The sequence below is a fragment of the Pseudorca crassidens genome, chromosome 3, assembly GCF_039906515.1.
Source record: "Pseudorca crassidens isolate mPseCra1 chromosome 3, mPseCra1.hap1, whole genome shotgun sequence".
Classification (NCBI taxonomy): domain Eukaryota; kingdom Metazoa; phylum Chordata; class Mammalia; order Artiodactyla; family Delphinidae; genus Pseudorca; species Pseudorca crassidens.
Genome location: NC_090298.1, coordinates 125,752,988 through 125,779,458, shown reverse-complemented (window position 1 = coordinate 125,779,458; position 26,471 = coordinate 125,752,988). Strand labels below are relative to the sequence as shown.

Sequence of the window (26,471 nt, the reverse complement as noted above, 5' to 3'; positions counted from 1 at the left end):
AAATCTCTAGATCAAATGTCCAGGAAAGATCAGCCATGAGGCTAGGAACAGACAGAGCAGGTGGGGGGCCCCCCATTAGTTGCAGAGGGGTGGGATGCAGGGGTGGGATTACCTGTCAGGACATGCCTATGCTGACCATCTGCTCTCACCAAGGGTTGCCTAGTGCTTGGCTGACTGTGGGCAGGAGAGGTGGAAACAGTGGCCAGATATTTGCAAAACTCTGTCCTCTGGGCTTACTTTCCATGGGAAAGGGACAACTGTCACCTTACAAATCAGAGGTGACAGAGGGGAGGGGCGTCTTCAAAGAGATGATTACATCTCTTCTCCACAACCATCAAGGAGTAACTACAGAATTACAGCTGCCTCTTAATTTACAGCCTTTCTAAGGTAAGTTGAAGAAAACTCTTTATGCCGCCTTTCAGATAGGCAACAAAAATTGAAAGGCTCACCCAGAGTTGGGTGAGTATGGGGAAACCAGCCCTCTTACATTCTCTTGGTGGGAGTATCAGTTGGTGGGATCTTTTTATTTTATTTTATTTTTAAAATTTATTTATTTATTCATTTTTGGCTGCGTTGGGTCTTTGTTGCTGCACACGGGCTTTCTCTAGTTGCAGCGAGCGGGGGCTACTCTTCGATGTAGTGCACGGGCTTCTCATTGCGGTGGCTTCTCTTGTTGCGGAGCACAGGCTCTAGGCACGCAGGCTCTAGAGCGCAGGCTCAGTAGTTATGGCGCACGGGCTTAGCTGCTCTGTGACATGTGGGATCTTCCCAGACCAGGGCTCGAATCTGTGTCCCCTGCATTGACAGGTGGATTCTTAACCACTGTGCCACCAGGGGAATCTCTGGTGGGATCTTTTTAGAGAGCAGTTTGGCAATTTGTGAAATGTACAAACCCTTTATTCCCTCAATCCTACTATAGAAATCTACCCAGAAATATCAACTCAAGGACTTCCCTGGTGGCACAGTGGTTAAGAATCCGCCTGCCAATGCAGGGGACACAGGTTTGAGCCCTGGTCTGGGAAGATCCCACATGTCACGGAGCAACTAAGCCCGTGCGCAACAACTGCTGAGCCTGTGCTCTAGAGCCTGCGAGCCACAACTACGGAGCCCTCACACCACAACTACTGAAGTCCGTGCACCTAGAGCCCGTGCTCCGCAACAAGAGAAGCCACCGCACTGAGTAGCCCATGCACCGCAAGGAAGAGCAGCCCCCACTTGCTGCAACTAGAGAAAGCCCACGTACAGCAACAAAGACCCAACACAGCCAAAAATAAAATATAAAAAAAAGAAATATCAACTCAAGTGAGCATGGATAAAGGTAGAAGTTATTCAGCAACTCTATTTATGAGAGTAAAATTTCAGAAACAATCCAAATATACACCAATAGGGAATGGTTAAATAGACCACAGACTATGAGCTACCCTGGGAAGGAACGCTATGCAGTCATTAAAAAGAACATGGTAGAGCAATTCATATTGTCCTGAAAAGACATTTATTCATGGCCATGATTAGGTGAAAAAGCAAGTTCTAGAAAAGCATGTAGAGTAGGAGCCCCTTAAAAAATTCATTCATTCATTCACTCATCCTATCTATCTATCCATCCATCTATCCATCCATCCAACAGCTAGATGTTCCCATGGAAAGTCTATTTCCTGTCTGTCTGTCTGTCTGTAAATATACAGAATAGAGTTCGGATGGAAAATGTTTACTAGGGTGAGGGATGGGGAAACGGGAGACCAAAGGGGAATGGACTTTTTACTTTATATACCTGTGTATTGTTTGAAATTTCTTTTTTCAATAACCACATGTTACTTTTAAATTTAAAACAAATTAAAAATGCCAGTAAAGGAAAACATGTCATCTACCTTTTCCAAACACTCTGCCTCAGTTGTGGAACTGCAGGTGCTTTGTGCCGGACTGATCCACCTCTGTAAGCAGCCTCCTCCCCCTGAAAACTGTGCCACTAGAACGGTCTCCCTAAGGCAGAGCTTCCTGCCGGCTACAAGGGCAAGCCTTGAGTCCCTTGGCCCCCAGGTGGGAAGCGCTGCCTTAAAAGACAGAGTTCCCTGGTTGCCTAGTGGTTAGGATTCTGGGCTTTCATTGCCATGGCCCAGGTTCAATCCCTGGTCAGGGAACTGAGATTCCCACAAGCTGTGCAAAGACTCCACGCTTCCACTGCAGGGGGCGAGCGTTCCATCCCTGGTCAGGAAAGTTCCGCATGCCACACGGTGAGGCCAAAAACAAAGTGGGGGGCGGGGGGAAAGAGAGACAGGATAAACTAGACACCCCACCCACTCACCCATCCAAATAAAAAGTGGGAGGTGGCATATATTTTAGAATCACAAAGATCTAATTAGATGGTACCATCTATCCTACCTGGATGAGAAAGAACCATTTATGGCTGGTGTGATTCTAGTCAGCCAAACTCCAGAAGAGTCCCATGATCATCAGCACAAGAAAGGCAGGATTATTGTTTCAAGAGGGAAGGGATCAAAAGTTCTAGAGCAGCATGTATAGCAGGAGGCCCTCAAAAATTCATTCTTTCTACCTATCTATCTATCTATCTATCTATCTATCTATCTATCTATCCATCCATCCATCCATCCATCCAGTGTCTACACTTTCCCACGGAAAGTCTATTTTCTGTCTGCCTGTAAATCTACAGAATAAAATTTGGATGACAGAAAGAATGTCATTCCTGCTGGAACATTAGACCAGAGCATTTCGTTGAGGGCATTTTTGAAACTTGTAGGCTCTGGTGTGCTGCAGGCATTTAGTTGGCAGGGACCCAGGGATGCAGGCTATCCTGCAAGGACAGTCCTGCATTATGGAGAATCTTTCTACATTTCATGTGCCCCTCTTCAACATTCAGAGACTGAATGAATGCCTTGCAATGGGCTGCGATGTCAAGAACTGACATATTTTTGTGACACTTGGACTCCAACCTGTCACATATCTTAACACTGGGAATTACCATGACACACCTTTTATAAATAAGACCGAGGTCATTTGCAGGAACATAATCCTTCCTCATTTCCTCTGCCTCCCAGTATGTAATGTTATCCCTACTTCAGTTATGTTATTTCCTTCTTTCTCTTATCATACACCAGGAAGTCAAGTTTGTTATCACTGCTCACTGTTATTGCAGGGTACACACATTCTCTGCTCTTTTCTTTTTCTGTACTTCTCGTACACAATGGCTTCTGACTCTTCTTTGCTTAAATCCAAGCTTATTTATTATAAGTGGGTACAAGCATCTGATTGCTTCATAATATTTTCTAGTGTAGTATTACATGAGCATTTGCACACTGAAATACATATTACTTTATTAGAAATTATTTTCCTTTTATTTCTCCTTTAATTATAGTTAAGCCATTATATTGATTTTTTTCAGTTATGTATATAGGCAGGAGAATTTTCTTTTTCAGAATATAACTCAGGATAATAAATTTATTTAATGTTTGTTATAAAAAGGGGGCATTGGGACCAACAGAGCTGAGAACCACAGTGTGGTCTCAGTCAAGCATAATCCTTGCCTAGCCAAGGTAACCACAATTGCTGGGAATTTTTGCATGTTACTTGCATGCAGTGAGTCTATGTCCCCATGAGCTGTTGTTATTACTCCCACTCCACATGTAGGGAAACAAGGTTCTGAGACACGAAATGGCTCTGCCAAGGTGAATAAGGGGCAGAGCCCAATCCGCTGCCAGGCAGCTTGGCGTCAAAGCCCATGAGAAAAGCCTGGACTTGCCTGGCTGAAAAAGACCTGAGTGCAGAAGACATGACAAACAGCAGCCTCTGTGCCAACTAGGGCCCCCCACATAGTGTTTCTAACATGTCTGAACTAGATGCCAATAGTTAACACTTGGGAGACTTACATCAAAGTTTCTGGTTTCTCTTAAAAGATCAGAGGATCTGGGCACAGTGGAATCACATTTCTACATGGCAACTGAGGGAGATGGTTTATAAAAAAAAGGCTGCAATTATTTCACTCTCTGTATCTACACCCTTTGAATATGACTTTGAAGCTTCTCCCATCAAGAAGTGAGGAATACTTCTCCATCCCTTGAGTCTGGCACAGCATGCCAATTCCAAGCCGAGATCTCAAAAGGCAGAGCTGAGTCTGCTTGTATGTCCCAGATACATAAGAGAGCCCAGCCAACATCAGCAAAGCTGATGCGCAGTTGATCACAGACACATGAGGGTGTTCAGCCAGGACTAGAAAAATCATTTACTGAGCCCAGCTAAACCACTAACATGCATAAGTGTGACCTAAATAAATGTTTGCTTTAAACATATTTTGGGGATGATTTATACTTTAAACCACTATATTTGGGTTGGTTTGTTATATAGCAAAAGCTACTTGATACAGCAACAATCAGCCGGGGCTGGGCTGCAGCTGCACTCTATACAGGGTCTCTTGGCTCTGGTTTGCCACAGTCTCCACTACTCCCTTTTGTCCCACATCTGGCATCTTGCTTTCCTCATTGCTCACTCCTGTAGAAATGTGTTTAGTGACCCTTGCAAAAGCCTAAGTTTGTAAGTTCCATGAAGGGATCAAAGGAAACAAAGGAGAAAATGAATGTAGGTTTTTTTGAAGGCTGGGATGGGTTAGGACATGGGTACTTCAAAAGGAGGCTTCAGGGAGTAGAGGGGTAAGGATAAGATAAGGAAGAGAAGGAGGAGAGGTAGCAGGAGGCTCCACATGAGATAATGTAAACTTCAAAGCCCTAAACCTACACTGTCTTTCTCTTGGGTATAAAGGAAATGTCTAAGTAAGATGAAATAACAATAATAACTTCTGTTCCTCCTACTCTACTCTGCTTTCCAGAGGATGACCTTCATCTATCTTCATTTGATGAGCCTGTCCTTGGGAAGATATAAGCCTTTTCAAAACAGAAAAGAAGCAGAAAAATTCACAGGCAAGGAAATACAAATACCTCTTAAATATATAGAAAGAGATCAAGGGACTTCCCTGGCGGTCCAGTGGTTATGACTCCACGCTTCCAATGCAGGGAATGCGGGTTCAATCCCTGGTCAGGGAACTAGGATCCCACATGCTGTGGGGCAACTGAGCCTACGCGTCACAACTAGAAAGGCCGAGTGCCACAACAAGAGAGCCTGCGTGCCACAACTACAGAGCCCACGCACTCTGGAGCCCTCGCACCACAACTACAGAGCCCACGCGCTCTGGAGCCCACCCGCCACAACTACAGAGAAGCCCGCGCGCCGCAACGAAGAGCCCATGCACTGCAACAAAAGATCCGGCATGCCATAACTAAGACCCAACACAGCCAAAAAATAAATAAATATTAAAAAAAAGGATGATCAACCTTTTTTTAAACATCTTTATTGGAATATAATTGCTTTACAATGGTGTTAGTTTCTGCTTTATAACAAAGTGAATCAGTTATACATATACATATGTTCCCATATCTCTTCCCTCTCCTGGAGATAAATGCACAGTGAAACATTACTGAGATGCCATTTTTCACCTATCAGTGGTAAATACTCTAAAGTTTAACAACACACTGCTGGTAACGCTGTGGAGAAACACCCTCATATGCTGCTCATGGGAACATTAACTGGTATAACCTTTACAGAGGGCAATTTTGCAATATTGTCAAAATTATCAATACATACTTCCTTTGACCTAGCAATTCCACATCTGGAAATTTAACTTACAGATATACTTGCACCTCAGTAAAATAACATGTTTGTGAATAATCACTGTAGCACTGCCTGTAATATGAAAAGAATAGAAACAAACCAATGTCCATCAACAGAGACCAGTTAAATAAACTGCAGAACAGCCACAGAGTAGAATAATACGTGGCCGTTCAGAGGATCATACATGTATATACTGAAATGGAAAGACCTCCAAGATATAATGTAAGTGAAAAAAAAATTACAAACTTTCATTAAAAATATGGGGAAAATAAGAGTATATATTTGTATTTGCTTGTATAGGCATACAGAAACTCTGCTAAGATCCATAAGTAATTTAAAAGTGGTTACCTTAACTTTGTGGGTAGGAGCAGTAATTGGGTGGATAAAAGGACAGGGTTGGAAAGGTCTTTTTACTGTGTAAATTCAGATGTTTTAAAGCTTTTGAAACATGCAACTGTTACCCATTCAAAATTTTAATTAAAAAATATTTTTTTCTACATATCTCTACCTGGAGCTCCCACTCACTGGTGCCAGCTCTGGGCTGCGAGGCCACCCAGAGCAGTTCTGATCCTTTTCCATGGGGCAAGACTCTAGCCATCTGTCGAGAGGTCCCCCCAGGTGATACAAACCTGTTTCCTGCCACTGCTGCTTACACCACATGGTTCCCACCATCTCACTGCCCTCCCTATGGGAGTCACAAGTGCTGTTCACCAAATGTTTCTGCTTTTCCACCTCTGAACACATGGCTGGATGGCAGGCCCTGGCCTCCTGGTAGCTGGACGAAGCCATGTGATAAGTTCTGGCCCATGAATTTTGAGAAGCAACGAATATCACTTCTGGACTAACAGCATTTAGTTACCAGTGTAGGAACCCCAGAGCATGTTTTTCCTTTGCCAAGTTACTGGCAATATTCCAGACAGTAGTTGCTGTCAGCTTGAGTCTCAACATGAAGAGCCCCAAGTTAACCTGCAGTGGAGCATAAGGAAGGTAGAAACCTTGTTGGTTGAAGCCACTGAAAGAGTTGGGAGTTGTTTGTCTCTGCAGCATAGCCTAGCCTAGTCTGACTGGGACACTCCTGAAGCAGTGTGAGCAGCACCAAGCAGGGATGAGACTTTAACAGCCTCTGACCTCGGGGTCCATGAGGGTCATTATACTCACAGCACTGCCTCAATGGTGTCCTGGATCTCCCGCTGCAGCCGTGGCTCCATCCGGTAGGCCTCCACCAGCAGCAAGGCCTGTTCATAGCTGGCACAGTACACTTTATAGACTTGCTCCAACTCCTCTTGGAATTCCAGGAATAAGTTGCCTGACAGTGAAAAGCAACAAGGAGTTCTCAAAAGCATGTCTGCATGTCCTCTTGCTTAGGACAGAGAGGCGGTGAGTGACACAGCTAAGCATTCCAGCTCTGGAGTGAGACTGCCAGGCTTAACCAGTGTTGTTGCCTTGGGCAAGTCACCTCATTTTCCTGAGCTTCTATTTTTTTCATCTCACTTTCAAAAGGCTGCTGTAGGATTAAGTAATAGAATGCTGTAGAGCTCACACTGGTACGCTGTCTATATTTAATAAATGGTAGCTACAATTATAGCAATAATATTGATAATTCTCATATTTGGACAGTCCTTTATAGTTTACAAAACACACTCATGTTATATCTTTACAATTACTATGTGTGGCAAGTACAACTCCAAATGCTCTGTTTATAAAGAATCCCTACAGCACAGCATGGATAGTCACAAACGTGGGCTTTGGAGTCAGAGAGAAGTAAGGCCAGATCTCCAGCCAACCCTTTCCCAGTAGTGTAATTTAGGGCGAGTATTTGACCCCTCTAACCCTCCATATTTTCACCTATAGACTGGAATAAAAATAGTGCTCACCTCCAAATGTTCATTGCGAGGATTAAATCAAATAACGCATGTAAAGCACCTGACACAAACTTCATTCACCAAAAATTTACCAACTGCTTATTTATTGACTATGTGCCAGGCACTCTTCTAAGTTCTGTGACCAAAACAATGACCCTGCCTCATGGAGCTGATATTCTAGTGGGGAAGACAGACAATAAATAAATATATTACATATGCCAGGTAGTGGTGAGTACCACAAATCTAAACAAAGCCAGATAAAGAGTTAGAGAGTGGTAGGAGATCTATTTAGGAAAGACCTCCATAAAGACGTGGATGTTTATCAGAGACCAAAAGAACCCAGCCCTGCAGAAATAGACACAGATGTAGAGAACAAATGTATGGACACCAAGGGGGGAAAGTGGCAGGGGGGTGGGTGGATGGGATGAATTGGGAGATTGGGATTGATGTATACACAGTAATATGTATAAAATAGATAACTAATAAGAACCTGATGTATAAAAAATAAATAAAATAAAATGCAAAAATTCAAAAAAAAAAAAAAAACCCACCCCTAGGAATGTCTGGGGGAAGAGCAGCACCAGGCTTAGGGAAGGACAAATGCAAAGACCTGAAGGCAAGTGACCACTTGACAGGTGGGTGACACAAGAAGGAACTGTGCGGCTGGAACACAATGAGCAAGGGCACAAAGTAGAGAAAATAAACAGGAAACTGAAGCCAGATCATGTAGGGCCTTAAAGTAAGTAAGTAAGGTGTAGTAAGGTGTTTGGATTTTATTCTTATGGTGGCAGAAAGCAAATGGAGGGTTTTGAGCAGGGGTGACATGATCTGGTTTCTGTTTGAAAAGGATCATTCCCATGCTCAATTTCAGAGCACATACATTAAAGGTAGAATAACACAGGACAGATTAGCATGGCCCCTGCACATGAATGACATGCAAATTTGTGACGTGTTCTATATTTTAAAATCAGAAACTTATGAGAGTGATTATTTGTAAGGGAAGATAGAACAGGGTGGAAAGAACAGGGAATGGGTCAGGGAAGTAGGGATGAGAGGGGAGCAATGCTTCGCTGAATATACCTTTCTATATAGCTCAGATCTTGGAACCATGGTAATGTTTCACATACTCCCAAAATAAATATATAATTAATACCAACCAGGATGCGGAGGGGGAACCTCAAATAGAATACAAACAATAAGGAATGAACCTAATTCTCTTACAAAGGAATAACATAACCACACTGAAGGGTGTAGGAAGAAATTAATGTAACTATTTTTCACAAAGGCACAGGTTAGTAATGCTGATTATAACATAATAAAAAAATATTTTATGTGTCTACTAACTTCGAACAAATAAGTAAATACATTGAAGATAATAGCAGCCATTTCTACCTGTCACAGAAAGATACTACAAATAAGAAAAGGCGAAAGACTAGAAAGAACCCTGAGGTGCTAGACTGGAATTGGAGGTTATCAGTAGGAACTCATGGTTTTAAATATTTTAAATATATAAATATGGATGGACAGATACAGAAGGAAATGTAGATATGTGTACATGCAAGTGTTGGTATATATACATATATTTCCTAACTCTGTCAGCTAAGAGGGCCTAGAAACAATGACACCCCAGGAGCAATGAGCACACCTAGATCTTAGAACCTGGTGTCTAAATACCATTCTCCAAAGGTAGGAACCAAAGCTCCTAGGAAAAAAGCTGATTCCAAGGATGAGGCAAGGAAAATACAAGATGAGCCTAGAACATCTTGTGGGGTCAGAAAGTAAGAAAGTGCTCACAAATTGTTGGAGACATACTGAAAGGACACAGGTGCCAACTTGAAAGAGTTCCCTATGGCCAAAGCTGGTAAAATTTGAGCAAGAAAATGAATATTAATAGTACTGGATTCTGACTCATGGAATAAAGTAAATATTCATGAGTTTATACTTATATAAATAGTTGAATAAAGAAATGAATGGGTGAGGGACTTCCCTGGTGGCGCAGTGGTTAATCTGCCTGCCAATGCAGGGGACACGGGTTAGATCCCTGGTCTGGGAAGATCCCACATGCCACGAAGCAACTAAGCCTGTGCACCGCAACTACTGAGCCTGTGCTCTAGAGCCCACATGCCACAACTACTGAAGCCCGAGCGCCTAGAGCCTGTGCTCCGCAACAAGAGAAAGCCACTGCAATGAGAAGCCCACACACTGCAACAAAGAGTAGCCCCCACTCGCTGCAACTAGAGAAAGCCTGCGTGCAGCAACGAAGACCCAATGCAGCCAAAAATAAATAAATAACTACAATTAATTTATTTAAAAAAAAAAAAAAAGAAATGAATGGGTGGGACGTCCCTAGTGGTCCAGGAGTTAAGAATCTACCTTCCAATGCAGGGGATGCGGGTTCAATCCTTGGTTGGGGAACTAAGATCCCACATGTTGCGGGGCAACTAAGCCCGTGTGTCACAACTAGAGAGTCTGCGTGCCACAACTAGAGAGAAGCCTGCCGCAACAAAGAGCCCACGCACCACAACAAAGACCCAGCATAGAAAAATAAAAAGCTGGCAAAATTTGAATAAAGTCTGTAGAGTTAATAGTATTGCACTGATGTTAATTTCCTCATTTTAATAATTGCACTATGGATATGTAAGATGTAAAAATTAGGGGAAGCTGGAAGAAGGGTATATAGGAGCTCTCTGTATTATTTTTGTAACTTTTCTATACGTCTAAAATTATTTCAAGATAAAAAGTGTAAAAAGAACCTTGAAGACATCATGCTAAGTGAAATAAACCAGTTACAAAAATACATATACTATATGATTCCATTTATATGAGGTACCTAGAGTAGTCAGAGACAGAGGGTAGAATAGTGGCCACCAGGGGCTGGTCATCAGTTTAGGATGAGGAAAAAGTTCTAGACATGAACAGTGGTGATGGTGGAACAACAATGTGACTGTACTTAATGTCACTAAACTATACACTAAAAAATGGTTAAAATGGTAAATTTTATACGTTATATATATTTTACTACAACAAAAAAGAAACTTTAAATAAAAGACTTTTTAAAACACTGCACGCGGACTTCCCTGGTGGACCAATGGTTAAGAATCCGCTTGCCAGTGCAGGGGACATGGGTTTGAGCCCTGGTCTGGGAAGACCCCACTTGCCACAGAGCAACGAAGCCCGTGCGCCACTACTACTGAGCTGGCGCTCTAGAGCCTGCGAGCCACAACTACTGAGCCCGTGTGCCACAACTACTGAAGCCCACGTGCCGTGGGGTCTGTGCTCCACAGCAAGAGAAGCAATGAGAAGCCCGCACACCGTAACGAAGAGTAGCTTTCACTCGCCGCAACTAGAGAAAGCCAGCGCGCAGCAATGAAGACCCAACGCAGCCAAAAATAAATAAATGAATAAATAAATTTATTAAAAAAAACAAAACCCTGCACGCTAATGTTATAACTGCTATATTCATAATTGCCAAAGCCTGGAAGCAACCAACTTGTCCTTCAGTAGGTGAATGGATAAATAAACTGTACTATATCCATACAATGGAGTATGATTCAGTGATAAAAATGAAATGAGATATCAAGCCAGTAAAAAACACTGAGAAACCTTAAATGCATATTACTAGATGAAAGAAGCAACTCTGAAAAGGCTACATACTGTATGATTCCAGCAATATGACATTCTGGAAAAGGTAAAACTATGGAGACAGTAAAAAGAGCAGTGGTTTCCAGGGGTTGGGGTTGGGGGAGGGATGAACAGGCAGAGCACAAAGGATTTTTAGATAAGGGAAACTATGTATGAAACTGTAATGGTGGCGTCGTACATTATACATTATTCTAAACCCACAGAACTGAACAACACACAGAGTGAACCCCAATGTACACTATGGACTTTAGTCAATAATAATATATCAATATTCATTTCTCAGTTATAATAAATGTACCACACTAAGGCAAGGTGTTAATAATAGGGGGAACTGTGTGGGGGGAGGGGTACATGGGAGCTTTCTGTACTTTCTACTTAATTTTCTTTTTTTTACACATTTAATTTTATTTATTTTTGGCTGCATTGGGTCTTCATTGCTGCATGTGGGCTTGCTCTAGTTGTGGCTACTCTTCATTGCGGTGTGCAGGCTTCTCATTGCAGTGGCTTCTCTTGTTGCGGAGCATGGGCTCTAGGCATACAGGCTTCAGCAGTTGTGGCACACAGGCTCAGTAGTTGTGACACACGGCCTTAGTTGCTCTACGGCATGTGGGATCTTCCCAGACCAGGGATCGAACCCACGTCCCCTGCATTGGCAGGCAGATTCTTATCCACTGCGTCACCAAGGAAGTCCCTACTTATTTTTTCTTTTTGTTTTTTTTTGCTTTTGTTTTGTTTTGTTTTTTGGCCATGCTGTGCGCCTTGTGGGATCCTAGCTCCCCGACCTGGGATCAAACCTGTGCCCTGCAATGGAAGTGCAGAGTCCTAACCACTGGGAATTCCCTCTACTTAATTTTTCTGTAACTCTAAAAGTGCTCCAAAAAATAAAGTCTATTAGAGCTATACTATGCTGAGACTAAACCAGAAGTCAAAATGGAAATAGGAATAGCTATTAGATGGCTACTAAAAAGACCCAGGCAAGAGTATTTGGTTGTCTATCTGGGGGAAAGTGGTGAGGGCGAAGAGAAATGTATTAGTCACAAAAGGGCAAGTAAGCCACGGACCACGGGAAGCCCAGGTGACCCTACTGCTTGCTAATGCTGTGCACTGTACCCGTGAAATACAACAGGCCCCCCCTTGAGACACATCAGATGATACCTAGGCCAGCGTCGTCCAGCTCTCAACAAAGACTCCCACAGCAAGACTCCCACCCCAGGAACCAAACCCTCTCCCCAGTGCTGGTCAAGCCAACCCTCAGAGAGAACTCTCTCAGGAGAAGCCCCCAGAACAAGGGAGAACATGACCAGGAAAGATTACCTGAAACTGCAGCTAGGGAGAATGTGTATGATAGGGAGATCAGCCAGCTGCAGAGATGATCCCACTAAGAGATAGCTTGGGCATAGCCCTAAAACCTAGGGCAGTTCCCATATTCTTCATTACTAGGGTGATTCTGCAGAAATGCAACTAATGCCAAAGAAACCTTACCATACCAGTACATGGCCAGAGGCAGGGGCACTTCAGTAACTGAAGGGTGGAGGAAGGCAAACTCCCCTAGAGCAGAGAGCAGAGCTGTCCAACAGGCAGGAATGCTTGGGGCACCAAAGACTTATTTCCTCTCCTCTTGCCCTTCCTTAGTCACAGATTGGAAAGAAGTCACAGCAGCAAAGAGTTACTCCCAGTATCAAAACGGTACTCTACCTCTAGTTGGGAGAAATGAGAAAGGGAGGCAGGAAGGCCAAGAGCTGGGGCTGTAGTCTGAAAGAGCTGTTCAAATCATGACTCAGCCTGGTCAAGCTGTGTGACCTTAGGAAAGTTAATTAACCTCTCTGAGTCTCGGGTTTTCCTTTAGTAAAATGGGGATAATAATAATAATAATCAACAAGTAACAGTGTCATGAGAATAAAAAGGGCTACTACATGTTAGGTACCCACATTCATGGCTGGCACAGAAATGGGTACTATTTTCATGCAGAAGGCATGAAACTGAAGCTCAGAGACATGAAGGAGCTGTGGGTGGCAGAACCTTGCGAGTCAGACTCCAAGGCCCCTGCTCTAAACCACTCAACCTGCAAGCCACGGCCACAGATGGCTACTGGGCACCTGAAATATGGAGAATCCCAACTGAGATGTGCTGTCAGTGTGAAAGACACCAGATTGCAAAGACTGTACGAAAAAAAAAGTAAAATGTATCATGAATAAGTTTTATATTGATTACATGTTGAAATATTATTTTGGATACATTGGGTTAAACGAGATATATCATTAAAATTAATTTTACCTGCTTTAGTTTTTTTAATGTAGCTACTCAAAAACTTTAAATTTGGCTCACACTACATTTCTTTTAGACAACACTGGACTACAGCATGATGCCTTCCCATGATAGGACCCTGTGTGGGAACTCCTGTGAACATCTGCATCGTGTTTGGAATCATTTATAAGAACACAGAACCTGACTCACTTGGGAGGTTCACGCCCAAGGTCCAAAAATCTTTTAAAATGCTGGTGCTGGGACTTCCATGGTTGCACAGTGGTTAAGAATCCGCCTGCCAACGCAGGGGACACAGGTTCGAGCCCCGGTCCGTGAAGATCCCACATGCCGCGGAGCAACGCAGCCTGTGCGCCACAACTACTGAGCCTGCGCCCTAGAGCCCGTGAGCCACAACTACTGAGCCCACGTGCCACAACTACTGAAGCCCACATGCCTAGAGCCCATGCTGTGCAACAAGAGAAGCCACAGCAATGAGAAGCCCATGCACCGCAACGAAGAGTAGCCCCCGCTCACTGCAACTAGAGAAAGCCCGCGAGCAGAAATGAAGACCCAACTCAGCCAAAAATAAATAAATGAATAAATAAATTTAAAATGCCGTGGCTATGGAATTGGGAAAAGGGCCTTCCTTGCATAGCAGGGCCTGGGGGCTGAGAGGGGAATAGAGAGAACTGGTAGGAGCCAGCTCAGCCTTGATTAGGCACAAAGTTGAACCTAGGAGAAGAAAAGCTATGTGGATTCTTTGCACCTCTTTTTGGCTAACCACAAGAGGCAGAGGATGAGGAGGCTATTTTCTGTAGACTCAGTAAAGGCCAGGGAATAGGTTTGCCAAATTAGGGAGGGGGGGATACAAGATGCTCGGTTAAATTTGAATTTCAGATAAATAATGAAGAATATTTTAGTATAAGTATGTCCCAAATGTCCCGTGGGATATACTTATACTAAAACATTATTCATTGCTTATGTAAAATTCAAATATAATTGAGCATCCTGTATTTTATGTGGCAACTCCACCAGGGAAGTAGTGAAGGCAGGGAATGGAGATATTACCAGGTACGCTCAGAAGACAAAGCAGCACCTTGACTCTTTGCAGATCAAGCAGGAAGGCAGAGATGGATAAGTGAGGACCCTTAACAAGGAATTAGTGGACCCTAGAACCCATAGCAACAGAAGATGCTAACCTCAGAGTCCCCAGAACCTTGGATTGTCTTCAACCTGAGGTTATAACAATTTCCTCTCAAATAAGTGGTAATTATTAACAGAAATAAGGATAAAATGATAAAAGGTAAGAATATCTACCCAGATACTTAAAAAAAAAATCTTGTTCCTTAATTTTGCATTTAAATATTCCTCTATTTAAAAGAAATAGTCACTCTTTCACATTGCTGTTTTAATGAAGAATCATAATTTGAGGAGAATAGTAAACACACTATACACAGGCTTCAATCCCACTCTCTACTGCATGGAAGCTGTTCAGTGCAGTAGTTGAGAGCACGGGCTCCAGAGGCCACCTGCCGCAATGCACATCCTCCTGGCTCTGACACTAGCTGGATGACCTTAAGCAGATTACTTCCTCTCTCTGTGCCTCAGTTTCTTCAACTGGGAAATAAGATGACAGCAACTACCATTCAGGGTGCTTGTGAGGATTAAATGAGTTAATACATGTACATCAGAAGAGTGCTGGTCATTTAATGAACACTCAGAAAGTTGGCTTTTTCAAAATGTGTATATTTGTTATTTTTAATCCCCACCATCATCATTCATGTCTAAGAAAGGGTAGAAGATTGGGGGTGTAAAGACCAGCGTGACTTGGGTGGATGCCCCCACCTCATCCTCTTTTCTGCCTAACACCATTCACCCTTGTCGCCTGACTCCACTTGAAAACCCTTGACCACAGAAATTTTGTCAAGCAGATGCGAAGAGACTGCAGAAGACAGGGATGAGGTTTATACCCACTTGTCCCTCCTTCTTTACGTCTGGTCATCCTAACCATTTCAGAATTAGGAGTCTACCTTCATCTCTCACCTAGGTGGAGGTAAAGCCACCAGCTGGTCTCGCTACTTCCACTCTTGCTACCCTCTCACAATCCATTGTCCACAGCTACCAAGGGGATCTTTGAAAAACAAATCTGATATCACTTCCCTGCTCAAAACTGTCCAATGACTACTCATCACATGTAGAATAAAATCCACACTACTTACCAAGACCTAGAACACCCTGCAGGATCTGGTCCTTCTCTGCCTCTGCTATCTTATCTCCTAATACTCTCCCCTCACTCATTCCCCTGGAGCCACACCAGGCTTCTTTCTGCCTGTCCTTCAAAATTCCCAGGCTCACCCCTGCCTCAGGGCCTTTGCATAGCTCTTCTCTCTACTCTCCCTCCAGATCTTCTCATAGCTGGCTCCTCCCTAACAGCTCTCAGTTCAAGTGTCCTCTCCTCAGGAGGCCTTCTCTTTTCTCAAACGTTACTAAAATTGTAATTCTTTAAATTACAAATTACTACTTAAAATTCTCCTGTTTATCTGTGTGTCGTCTGTCTCTCTCGCTAACTTGTTAACCCATGAGAACAGAAGATTGGACCCTCTGGTTGATGCTGTGACCCCAACACACAGCACAGTGACTGGCACACTGCAGGGGCTCAGTAAATAACTGTTGAATGAATGAGTGTGAAAGAATCCCAGAAGAAAGTCTCAGCCACTCCACTAACCAATTTTGTGTCCATTAGGATGTCCTCCCTGTCTCTAGGCCTCAGTCTCTTCATCTGTAGTGATGGGGTTGGATTGGATGTTATTTGAGGGTCCTGCCAGCTCTGACATGCTATATTTCAGGGATCCCCAAAACAGCCTCTCATTGAGCTGCATTTCCCTGGAATGCTGGAGAAAATACAGCAATGATCACATGCCAAGACCAATTCCTCAGGAATCTCAGGCTGCTAACTGCCTGGTATTTTGCTTACCAATCAGCTGCACTTGTTCCTCTTCCCTGGAGGCTGTCTCCTGCAGATCATGAAGCAATTTGCTGTTCACCTTGATGATATCATCGATATTTGAGAACAGGACATCCAGATCTCCCTGCGGCAGCTGGAAGGAACAAAGGCACCATGGGAGGTCGCTTAGGAGTTCAGTAGAGTGACTTTTTTTGGAGGCTTTGGACAGTAGTCCGGAACAGTCACATCATTGGGGTTCCACCACTCTTGGGAAGACTGTCCCAGTGGAATGTTTGCAAGGACTTTGAAGTTTTATAATTAGGTATTTTCATTACTCTACAAGAAGAGAGAGAGAGAGACGAAGTGCTCAGCATGAAAGGAAAGCTGAACTGTATTATCCTAGGTCTGCTGCCAACTATAATTTTTCTTCTCTCATTTTCCCCATCTGTCATATAAGTGTGGGAAGTTGGACTTCTTTCCAGCTCTGACATACTTGGCACCTACCACCATTACCTTGAGATATATTCTGAACTCCATTCCCTATGAACTAAGCTATCCCACTGTTAAAAAGGATGCAGGACATCTATATATGTGCATGAACATATATAGGATATATATAGAGACAGACGTCCTGGATGCACAATCAAGTGGGAAAAGCTAACTGTACGAGAATAGAGTATGCTCTTATTTTTACTAAAATAAGTAACAGGGACTTCCCTGGCAGTCCAGCGGTTAAGACTCGGGCGGTCTTAACCCCAACACTGCTGTGGACCCAGGTTCGATCCCTGGTCAGGGAACTAAGATCTCACAAGCCGTCTGGTGCAGCCAAAAACAAACAAACAACAAATAAAATAAGTAACAATCTATATTTGTTTGTTTAATGCCTACAGAGAAAAATCCTAATTTCTAGAGGGTGAAATATGAGAGGGCTTTCACCTTCTACATTATCTATTTGATTATTTCATTCATTCAATAAACACTAGTTGAAGTCCACTGTTTACGAGTCAAGAACTGGGATACATTGAACTAAACAGCCTTTCCCCTTATGTACCTTACATGCTAGGGGATGCTTGACATTTTAGAGAGACAGCCTGTGTTATTTCTGAAATCAGGGGGGGAAAAGATGTAAAAAATTAACACTAAAATAGAAACCCATCATAATGATAACTTTTCCATGTTACCACCCTCCAAATGAGACAATTAGAAATAGGTCACTTAAAATAATCTGTTCTAAACTTAATAAAGGGCTATTTTATCCATTAGTTCACTTAATTCTCTGAGGTGAGTACTCTGTCCATTTAGCAGATGAATATACTAAGGCTCGAAGGTGTTAAAAGCCTTGCTGAAGGTTGCAGGGCCAGTAAGTGGAAGTACCGGGGCTTACGTCCAGGTGACTTCACATCCACCACACTTTCCCCTCCATCAAGCCTGCACCAGGAACAGATGTGAGGTTTCAGGAGCTGGGACTCACACTTGCCCCTATAAAGACAGGCTGAGTGTGGCCCCACCCAGGTACCTGCTGCAGGTGGCTCCTAATGTCCGAGGCACAGAGCTGGAGCACGTGTAAGTAGGAGACCTCGGTGTCGATGAGTTCCCTGACGGCCAGACTCTGATGCAGCAAGGATCTCTCCTCAGGGACCCGACCTTCCTCGTCTGGACTCCCTGTCCTAGAGGACAGCTCATCATCCCCATGATCAGTCATGTCAGCAGGTTCTGGGAAAGACAAACACATCCGGACTTGCTTCTGGGAGCTCTATTGGGACATGCTGTCTCTAATCCAAAGACAACTGTTCATCAGATGGCCTAAAAACATCTTTAGCTGCCTACAGAGTCAAGATGAACTGCGTGTAAGCATTTGTGGGCAGTATCTGAACAATTTTAAAAGGTAGAACGCAGCTCAGATAATTGTTGACATTTTAAATTCATTTCCCAGGATTCAGACAATGTGCTTGCCTGGCTTTTCTTCTATTTTCCCCCCAGCTCTTGACCTAGATTTCTTTACCTGGTTCAGCTGAGTCTCTCTCGCCCTCCTTCTCTACCCACTACTACCCCATTCAGGCCATACTACCTATCGCCTGGACTATTTCCACCGCCTCCAGGATCATTTTTTCAAATCCACACCCCTCTCCCACCTGCTGCCACCCACATCCATTCATCCTGGATATGCTTCCAGTTTAAACTTCCTGAAACAAAGCTTGTGATCCTGGTATTCTCTGCTGTGAGACTGTAATAGCCATCTGCTGCTCTGTGGTCTACCTCTGACTTCGTTTTCCTCTTCCCTGACACACTCCAGTGAAAGAAAGTTATGTGCTTTTCTCCATACCTGCATGGTCATTTCCTGCTTCCATGCTTTTGCACCTGCTGTGACCCCTCCAATGTCCCTATGCTCTGACATTCATCTCTAAGGCCTTTGCTGATCCTCCCAGCCAGATATACTTTTCTCCTTTATCTCTAAGTTTAAAAAGTACAAATGGCAATACTGTGGACAAAAAAAATCTCCCTACTACAGAACACCTAGAAATGCTAGATCAGCTATAACAAACTTCCTTTTCACTGCATGGCAAGGCTTGCAAGAAAGTAAAGGAGGGACTTCCCTGGTGGCACAGTGGTTAAGAATCCGCCTGCCAATGCAGGGGACGTGGGTTCGAGCCCTGGTCTGGGAAGATCCCACATGCCGCGGAGCAACTAAGCCTGTGCGTCACAACTACTGAGCCTGTGCTCTAGAGCACATGAGCCACAACTACTGAAGCCCGCGCACCTAGAGCCTGTGCTCCGCAACAAGAGAAGCCACCACAATGAGAAGCCTGTGCACTGCAACGAAGAGTAGCCCCCGCTCGCCGCAACTAGAGAAAGCCTGCACGCAGCAACGAAGACCCAAAGCAGCCAAAAATAATTAAAAAAAAAAAAAAAAAGAAAGAAAGTAAAGGAAATCAGCAGGGATCCCCAAACAGGGAGCTGAAAACCAGATCAGGAGCAGCTAAGCTGATGCAGCTGTAGCCAAAGTGGACAGGATGGGCAGGGAAGAGGGCACTGCCCAGCTCTGTGATCCAGAGACTTGGGCATCAGTGCCCAGGCAGAATCAGGAAGCAAGCTTCTCTCCAGAACTGGGATCCCTCAAGCACGCCAGTGAAATGGTGGATTAGAAAAAAAAGTCTCCCTACCCACACAGAAGATGACAAAGATGTTGCTGCATCTTGCCTTGGGTCCTGAGTAAAGGAAAAAGTCCTTTCTGAAAATTCATAACAACAGGCCTGCTTTCACTGGGTTGTAGGTTCAGATGTGTACTACACATGTGGTCCAAGGAGCTCAATGCTGATAAATAAACAAAAAACCAAGTCCTGGAATAGTGCTATTATGAGTACCCACAGAAAAAATAAAATGTCTCCAGGAGGACACATCCTTAACCTAGGCCACATGGTACTCCAAGAGATAACCCTGTCCTGAAGATGAGCTTAAAATCCAAAATTACAAGAACTCCAGTGTAAGTGCACATCATCAGAGACAACAAAGAGCAGGATTAGACCCAAGAACATCAGATAATCAAACTATCAAATAGAAAATATAAAATAAGCAGGAAAAGAAAAGATGTACAAAAAATAAAGACCGGTATGATTTTTTTTTTGAATTTTACTTGGTTTGCTTTACTTCTTTTTTTTTTAATTAATTAATCAATTAATTTTAATTTTGGCTGTGTTGGGTCTTCGTTTCTGTATGTGGGCTTTCTCTAGTTGTGGCAAGCAGGGGCCACTCTTCATCGCGGTGCGCTGGCCTTTCACTGTCGCGGCCTCTCTTGTTGTAGAACACAAGCTCCAGACGCGCAGGCTAAGTAGTTGTGGCTCACGGGCCTAGCTGCTCCGTGGCATGTGGGATATTCCCAGACCAGGGCTCGAACCTGTGTCCCCTGCATTGGCAGGCAGATTCTCAACCACTGCGCCACCAGGGAAGCCCCGGTATGATTTTTTAAAGCACCAAGCAGGGCTTCCCTGGTGGTGCAGTGGTTGAGAGTCCACCTGCCAACACAGGGGACACGGGTTCGTGCCCCGGTCTGGGAAAATGCCACATGCCGTGGAGCGGCTGGGCCCGTGAGCCATGGCCGCTGAGCCTGCGCGTCTGGAGCCTGTGTTCCGCAACGGGAGAGGCCACAACAGTGACAGGCCTGCATACCGCAAAACAAAACAAAACAAAACAAAAAAAACGCACCAAGCAGAACTTAAAGAAATTAAAAATTTAGTCTTTGACATTAAAAACTAAATGGACAGTTTAAACACTCAGGAAAAACACTAAAGGGGCATATAGATCCAAAGAAATTATCCAGACTGCTAAAAAGAAAGAGAAAATCATGGAAAATATGAAAGAGAATTAAGGGATCTGGATATTGAAATAAGAAGATCATGTACCTAATCTGTGTTCCAGAAGACAAGAATAAACAGAGTGAGAAGAGGCAATATATGAAGAGATGAGACTCATAATTGTCCAGAATTTATAAAAGATATGAATTCTTAGGTCTAGGAAGTACAAGTCCCAAGCAGGATAAGTTAAAAAAAAAAAAATCACATCTAAACACACTGAGAGGAAATTTCAGAACCTTGAAGTCCTGGAGAATTTACCTTATAGTTTCCTTGTCAGGAAACTATGTTCCACCAAAATAAAGAAATCACGATACAAGATACAGGGAACTGGTGATCTAATATGTGAGAGAGGCTGAGGAAATCCCTAGGATAGGTGAAACGAAATTCTGAGTTTGACTGTTGGTGACAGACAGACAGCAAACAATCTGCGCTAGAGTATTAGAATGTCTTGAGAACAAATTTATTGAATCAGTAGAGAATGTGGTCCTTATGTAGGCATAATTACACAGACGGGGACTTCCCTGGTGGTCCAGTGGGTAAGACTCCGCACTCCCAAGGCAGGGGGCCTGGGTTCAATCCCTGGTCGGGAACTAGATCCCGCATACATGCTGTAACTGAGAGTCTGCATGCTGCAACTAAAAAGTCAGCATGCTGCAACTAAGAAGCCTGCATGCTGCAACTAAAGATCCTGCATGCCACAACTAAGACCCAGCACAGCCTAAATAAATAAATATTTTTTTAAAAAAATTACACAGATAAGATATACGAAACTAAGAAACAAACCAACAAATAAAAACAATTGTTATGGGCTTCCCTGGTGGCACAGTGGTTGAGAGTCCGCCTGCCGATGCAGGGCACACGAGTTTGTGCCCCGGTCCGGGAAGATCCCACATGCCATGGAGCGGCTGGGCCCGTGAGCCATGGCCGCTGAGCCTGCGCGTCCGGAGTCTGTGCTCCGCAACGGGAGAGGCCACAACAGTGAGAGGCCCACGTACCACAAAAAACAAACAAACAAAAAAACAATTGTTATAACAATTTTTATTAAAAAAATTGTGCAGAAAAGATAAAATTATGTGTCACTACCCGATTCAGTTATAAATAGAAACCACACAAGTAATAATACAAGTGATCTAATTCATATTATGTACCGAGAGGACAGGGTGATGGAGAGGGAGAAAAAATGAGCTAAAGCCTCATCATCCATAGTGGAAATTAAAGAACAATGTCTAAATCGAAAGCTCAAGAAAGAGCAGTATATATGTGTTATAAAACAATCAGCTGAAAACAACAGAAGGAATTGCCTGGTAGTGGCTGGAGCAGGAAAGAGAAGAGGACAGGCTGCTTTTCATAACAAATGTTGCAGAATCACCTGTCTCTCTTTCTCATCACAAATGTAGAACTATCCGTCTCTTTAAATTACAGCTTTGAAGTGAACTAAAAACTAAATGTAAGAAAAAGTGAGAATTCCTCAATTTTGCTGGAGATCAATATTCAAAAATAAATCATATTCCTGTGTATACCAACAACAATTTTTAAGAGTGCAATTTAAGGAAAAATAGCAGCATAATAATAAAAAGATTTAATAATAACACATAATATTTATTCCTTCCTAAATATCTTAATTTAACAAAAGATGGGGAGTTCCCTGGTGGCCTAGTCGTTAGGATTCCAGGCTTTCACTGCCGTGGCCCAAGTTCAATCCCTAGTTGGGGAACTGAGGTCTCACAAGCTACGCATTCCAAAAAAAAAAAAGATGTACAAGATCTTTATGAAGAAAATTATAAACACTTATCTAAATATATTTAAGAACTAGCTGGGAATTCCCTGGCAGTCCAGTGGTTGGGACTCTGAGCTTCCACTGCAGGGAAGGTCTGATCCCTGTCAAGAACTAAGATCCCACAAGCCACACGGCACAGCCTGAAAAAATAAAAACAAAAACAAAACCACAAAAAAGAACTAGTTACAAGTAGAGATATACTATGTTCATGGATAGGAAAAGTTAATATCATAAAGATGAAAATTGACCCAAACTGATTCAATACAATTTCAATAAAACTCCCAATAGGGTTTGGGGGTTTGGGTTTTTTTTTAGTAGAACATAATACAATGATTCTAAAATATATATGGACAAAAAGGCTCAGAATGACTAAGGCAATTCTGAAGAACAAGGTGGGGGGGCCTGTCCTACCAGATATCTAGATACATTTGAAAGTCATAATAATTTTAAAGTATTGTATTGACACAGGGGCAAACAGATCAGTAGAACAGATTAGAGAGCCCAGAAGCAGACCACAGTAAATATGGAAACTTGATATATGACGTAAGTGTCATTATAAGTCACTGGGAAAAGGATGGTCCATGAGATAACTGGTCTCCCCTATAAAAAATAAATAAACAAATGCAATCCCACAGCACACACCAAATAAACTCCAGATGGATTAAAGACCTAAATGTTAAATGTGAAACTCTAAATTCTTAGAAGAAAATGGGAAAATATTTTTAAACTCTCTAGATAAGAAGAATTTTTTTCAACAAGACATAAAATGTACAAACCCCCAAAGAAAAAATTGATAAATCTGACAATAATATTTGAATGTTCTGTTCATAAACAATTCTAAAATAAAAAGGAAAAGAGGGGCCTTAGATCAGAAGATATTTGTAGTGAATACAACCGACAAAAGTTTAATACCTAGACTATATAAAGAACTTCTATGAATCATTAAAACAAGGCAATCTGTAAGAAAAATAGACAAAGGATATGGTTGCAAATACAGTGTTTAAGTTCATTTAGTGTCAATTTTAACCTCCTCCTATGAGATCTTGCTGTAATGCTGAAACTGGAGAGCTAAAACCCAGCTTTCCAGACTCCCTTGCAGCTAAGATTGTAAGATTCCACCAATCAGATGATCTCATGTGAGCCAGAATTTAGAAATTACATAAGTAGGAAGAGAAGTGACGCTTGAAGTAACTATTTAATGGGGCAGGTACTGCATTGTTCTGAAATCAATAGTTCTGGCAACAGATTGTAGCTAAAGTCATAGAATCTTGAAGCCAGCAGTAGGGGCAGCAGCTTCCCAATTCTTCAGTTTCTGTATTGTTACAGAGGGTAGTGGCTTCTTTGGAGCAGCTTTGGAGCTGTATTATTGTATTATTACTTTTTTTTGGGGGGGGGGGTCCGCACCATGTAGCATGCGGGATCTTAGTTCCCCAACCAGAGATTGAACCCATGCCCCCTGTATTGGGAGTGCAGAGTCTTAACCACTGGACCACCAAGGAAGTCCCTGGGACTCATTCCTAAGGCCCATTCTGTGGACTGCTTCTCCAGGCCTTCCACCAATTTGGCAAGCTCTTAAGACCCTCTTTTATTTATTTATGTTTTTAATTTTTATTTATTTATTTTTGACTGCGCTGGGTCTTCGTTGCTGTGCACAGGCTTTCTCTAGTTGTGGCAAGCAGGGGCTATTCTTTGTTGAGGCGCACGGGTTTCTCACTGCAGTGGCTTCTCTTGTTGTGGAACACGGGCTCTAGGTGTGCGGGCTTCAGTAGTGGCAGCACGTGGGCTCAGCAGTTGCGGTTTGTGGGCTCTATAGCACGGGCTCAGTAGTTGTGGTGCACAGGCTGAGTTGCTCTGCGGCATGTGGGATCTTCCCAGACCAGGGATCAAACCCGTGTCCCCTGCATTGGCAGGCAGATTCTTAACCACTGGACCACCAGGGAAGTCCCAAGACCTCTTTTAAATCCCTTTCTGGTTAAAATAGAATGTTTCGTGTTATCTCCAACTAAATCCTGGCTAATACCAGCACGAAAAGTTAATTCACAAAAGAAGAAATTTAAATGGCTAATATGCAAATGAAAAGATGTTCAATTCACTCTTAACTAGGCAAATGCGAATTATTAAAACCCTAGTAAGGGAATTCTCTGGTAATCCAGTGGTTAGGACTCCATGCTTTCACTGCTGAGGGCCCAGGTTCAATCCCTGGTCAGGGAACTAAGATTCCACAAGCTGTGTGGTGCAGCAAAACAAAACAAAACCACAATGAGATACCATTCCATGCCCAAGAGATCAGCAAAATATGAAAATAAAATAAAATGTTGGTGGGACTGCAGATGAATGGGAAATCTCATATACTGGTACGATAATGTGAATTGTTGCAACCATCCTAAAGAGCAACTTGGCAATATTTAGAAAAGTTTAAAATTCACACAGTCAGGCCAAGGAGTTCTACTCCTAGGTATACCTCGCCTTCAAGAAACTTTCCACATACACACAAGAAATGTAGACATGAATGCTCATTGCAGCACTGCTGAAATAACAAAAAATTAGAAAAAAACTAAAAGCCCCAATGAAAGTAGATAAATAACTTGTGGTATAGCCATATAATGGAATTCTGAACAACACTGAAAGTAAATAAACTATAGATTCATGTATCAATATGGATATTCTCACAAACACTGTAAACAGGAAAAAACAAGTCCCAGAAGGATACACAGAGTATGACACTATTTTTAAAAGTTTAAAATGTGAAAAGAAAAAAATAAAATTTAAAAGTTTTTAAAAGTTTAAAATATGTGAAACAATGCTAGATATTGTTTAGGGACACATACACATGTAGCACAGGTATTAAATTTTTCATGGAAGTGGTTAGCAATAAATCTCAGTGATTAAAGAAATTTTCACATATTGAGGTATAGCAAAGTCATTCTGGCTTATACATGATTTAACTTGATTTTCCGCTAACTAAAACAGCCTGTTTGTGGCCTATCTGACATACATTGTCATATCTGCTTTAATTATTAAAGAAAAGGGCACAATGATCACAAGTAAAGAATGTCCATGTTAAAAATAAAGATTAAATGCCTCCTTTCCTAGAACACCAATACTGGTGCTGCTTCGATGATAAGACTCCTTTCCCAGGAGCCAAAGTCATACTGACTCACTGTGTACGTGCTGATCTGTTTTTTGAAACCCTGAAGGAATATATTCCTGACTTGTTTGATGTTCTTTGTTCCCACATAATAATGTAAAACTGTGCTGAAAACCATGCTTCTCTGGAGCAGCTCTTTAGAGTTATCTGAGAGGCTGTCTCCCAGGCTATAGTCCTCAGTTTAGCCCAAATAAAACTCTTTTTTATTCCTATTATACTTTGTTTATTGATTATTTCCATCCACACAGGATAAAAGTGACCTCTGGAAAGGGAGCTAGAGGAATAGAATTGGGGAGAGTATCAAAGGGGACTTAATGGTACCTGAGGGGCTTTTTAAGTTAACCTTTTAATTCTGAGATAATTAGAGATTCACATGCAGTTGTAAGAAATAATACAGAGGTTCTGTGTATCCTTTACCCAACTTCCCCAGTGACAACATTAGGCAAAACTATAGTACAATCTCACAGCCAAGTTGTTGACACCAATACAGTCAAGATGCAGAACAGTTCCATCTTAAGGATCCTTCATGTTGCCTTTTTACCCACTTGGCTCCAGCCCCATCCCATCTTTAACCCCCAGCAAATAAGAATCTGTTCTCTATTTCTATACTCTTGTCAGTTCAAGAATGTATGTAGGTAGTTCCCTGGTGGTCTAATGGTTAGAACTCAGCACTTTCACTCCCGTGGCCAGGATTTAATCCCTGGCCAGAGAACTGAGATCCCACAAGCCGCGTGACGCAGCCAAAATAAATAAATTAATTAAATAAATAAAAGCTTTAAAAAAAAAAGAATGTATGTAAATCACACAGTATGTATATTTGAATCATATAATACAT

The 26,471-nt window shown here is 42.6% G+C and overlaps 1 protein-coding gene and 1 non-coding gene across 9 annotated transcripts in view; one reads left to right on the top strand and one right to left on the bottom strand.

Moving 5' to 3' along the window:
- ARHGEF37 (Rho guanine nucleotide exchange factor 37) overlaps positions 1–26,471 on the bottom strand; it is a 73,738-nt gene that overhangs the window by 18,182 nt on the left and 29,085 nt on the right. For all 8 annotated transcript variants that reach the window (XM_067732216.1, XM_067732217.1, XM_067732219.1 and 5 more), the window contains 3 exons: positions 17,879–18,075; positions 16,393–16,516; positions 6,829–6,976 (listed from right to left, as the gene is read on the bottom strand). In XM_067732216.1, the coding sequence (XP_067588317.1) occupies positions 6,829–6,976; positions 16,393–16,516; positions 17,879–18,075 (469 nt within the window). The remainder of the gene's footprint in view (positions 1–6,828; positions 6,977–16,392; positions 16,517–17,878; positions 18,076–26,471) is intronic.
- On the top strand, positions 8,390–8,496 carry LOC137222840 (U6 spliceosomal RNA). Its single transcript, XR_010942628.1, has one exon. It is a non-coding gene; the product is annotated as a U6 spliceosomal RNA (small nuclear RNA).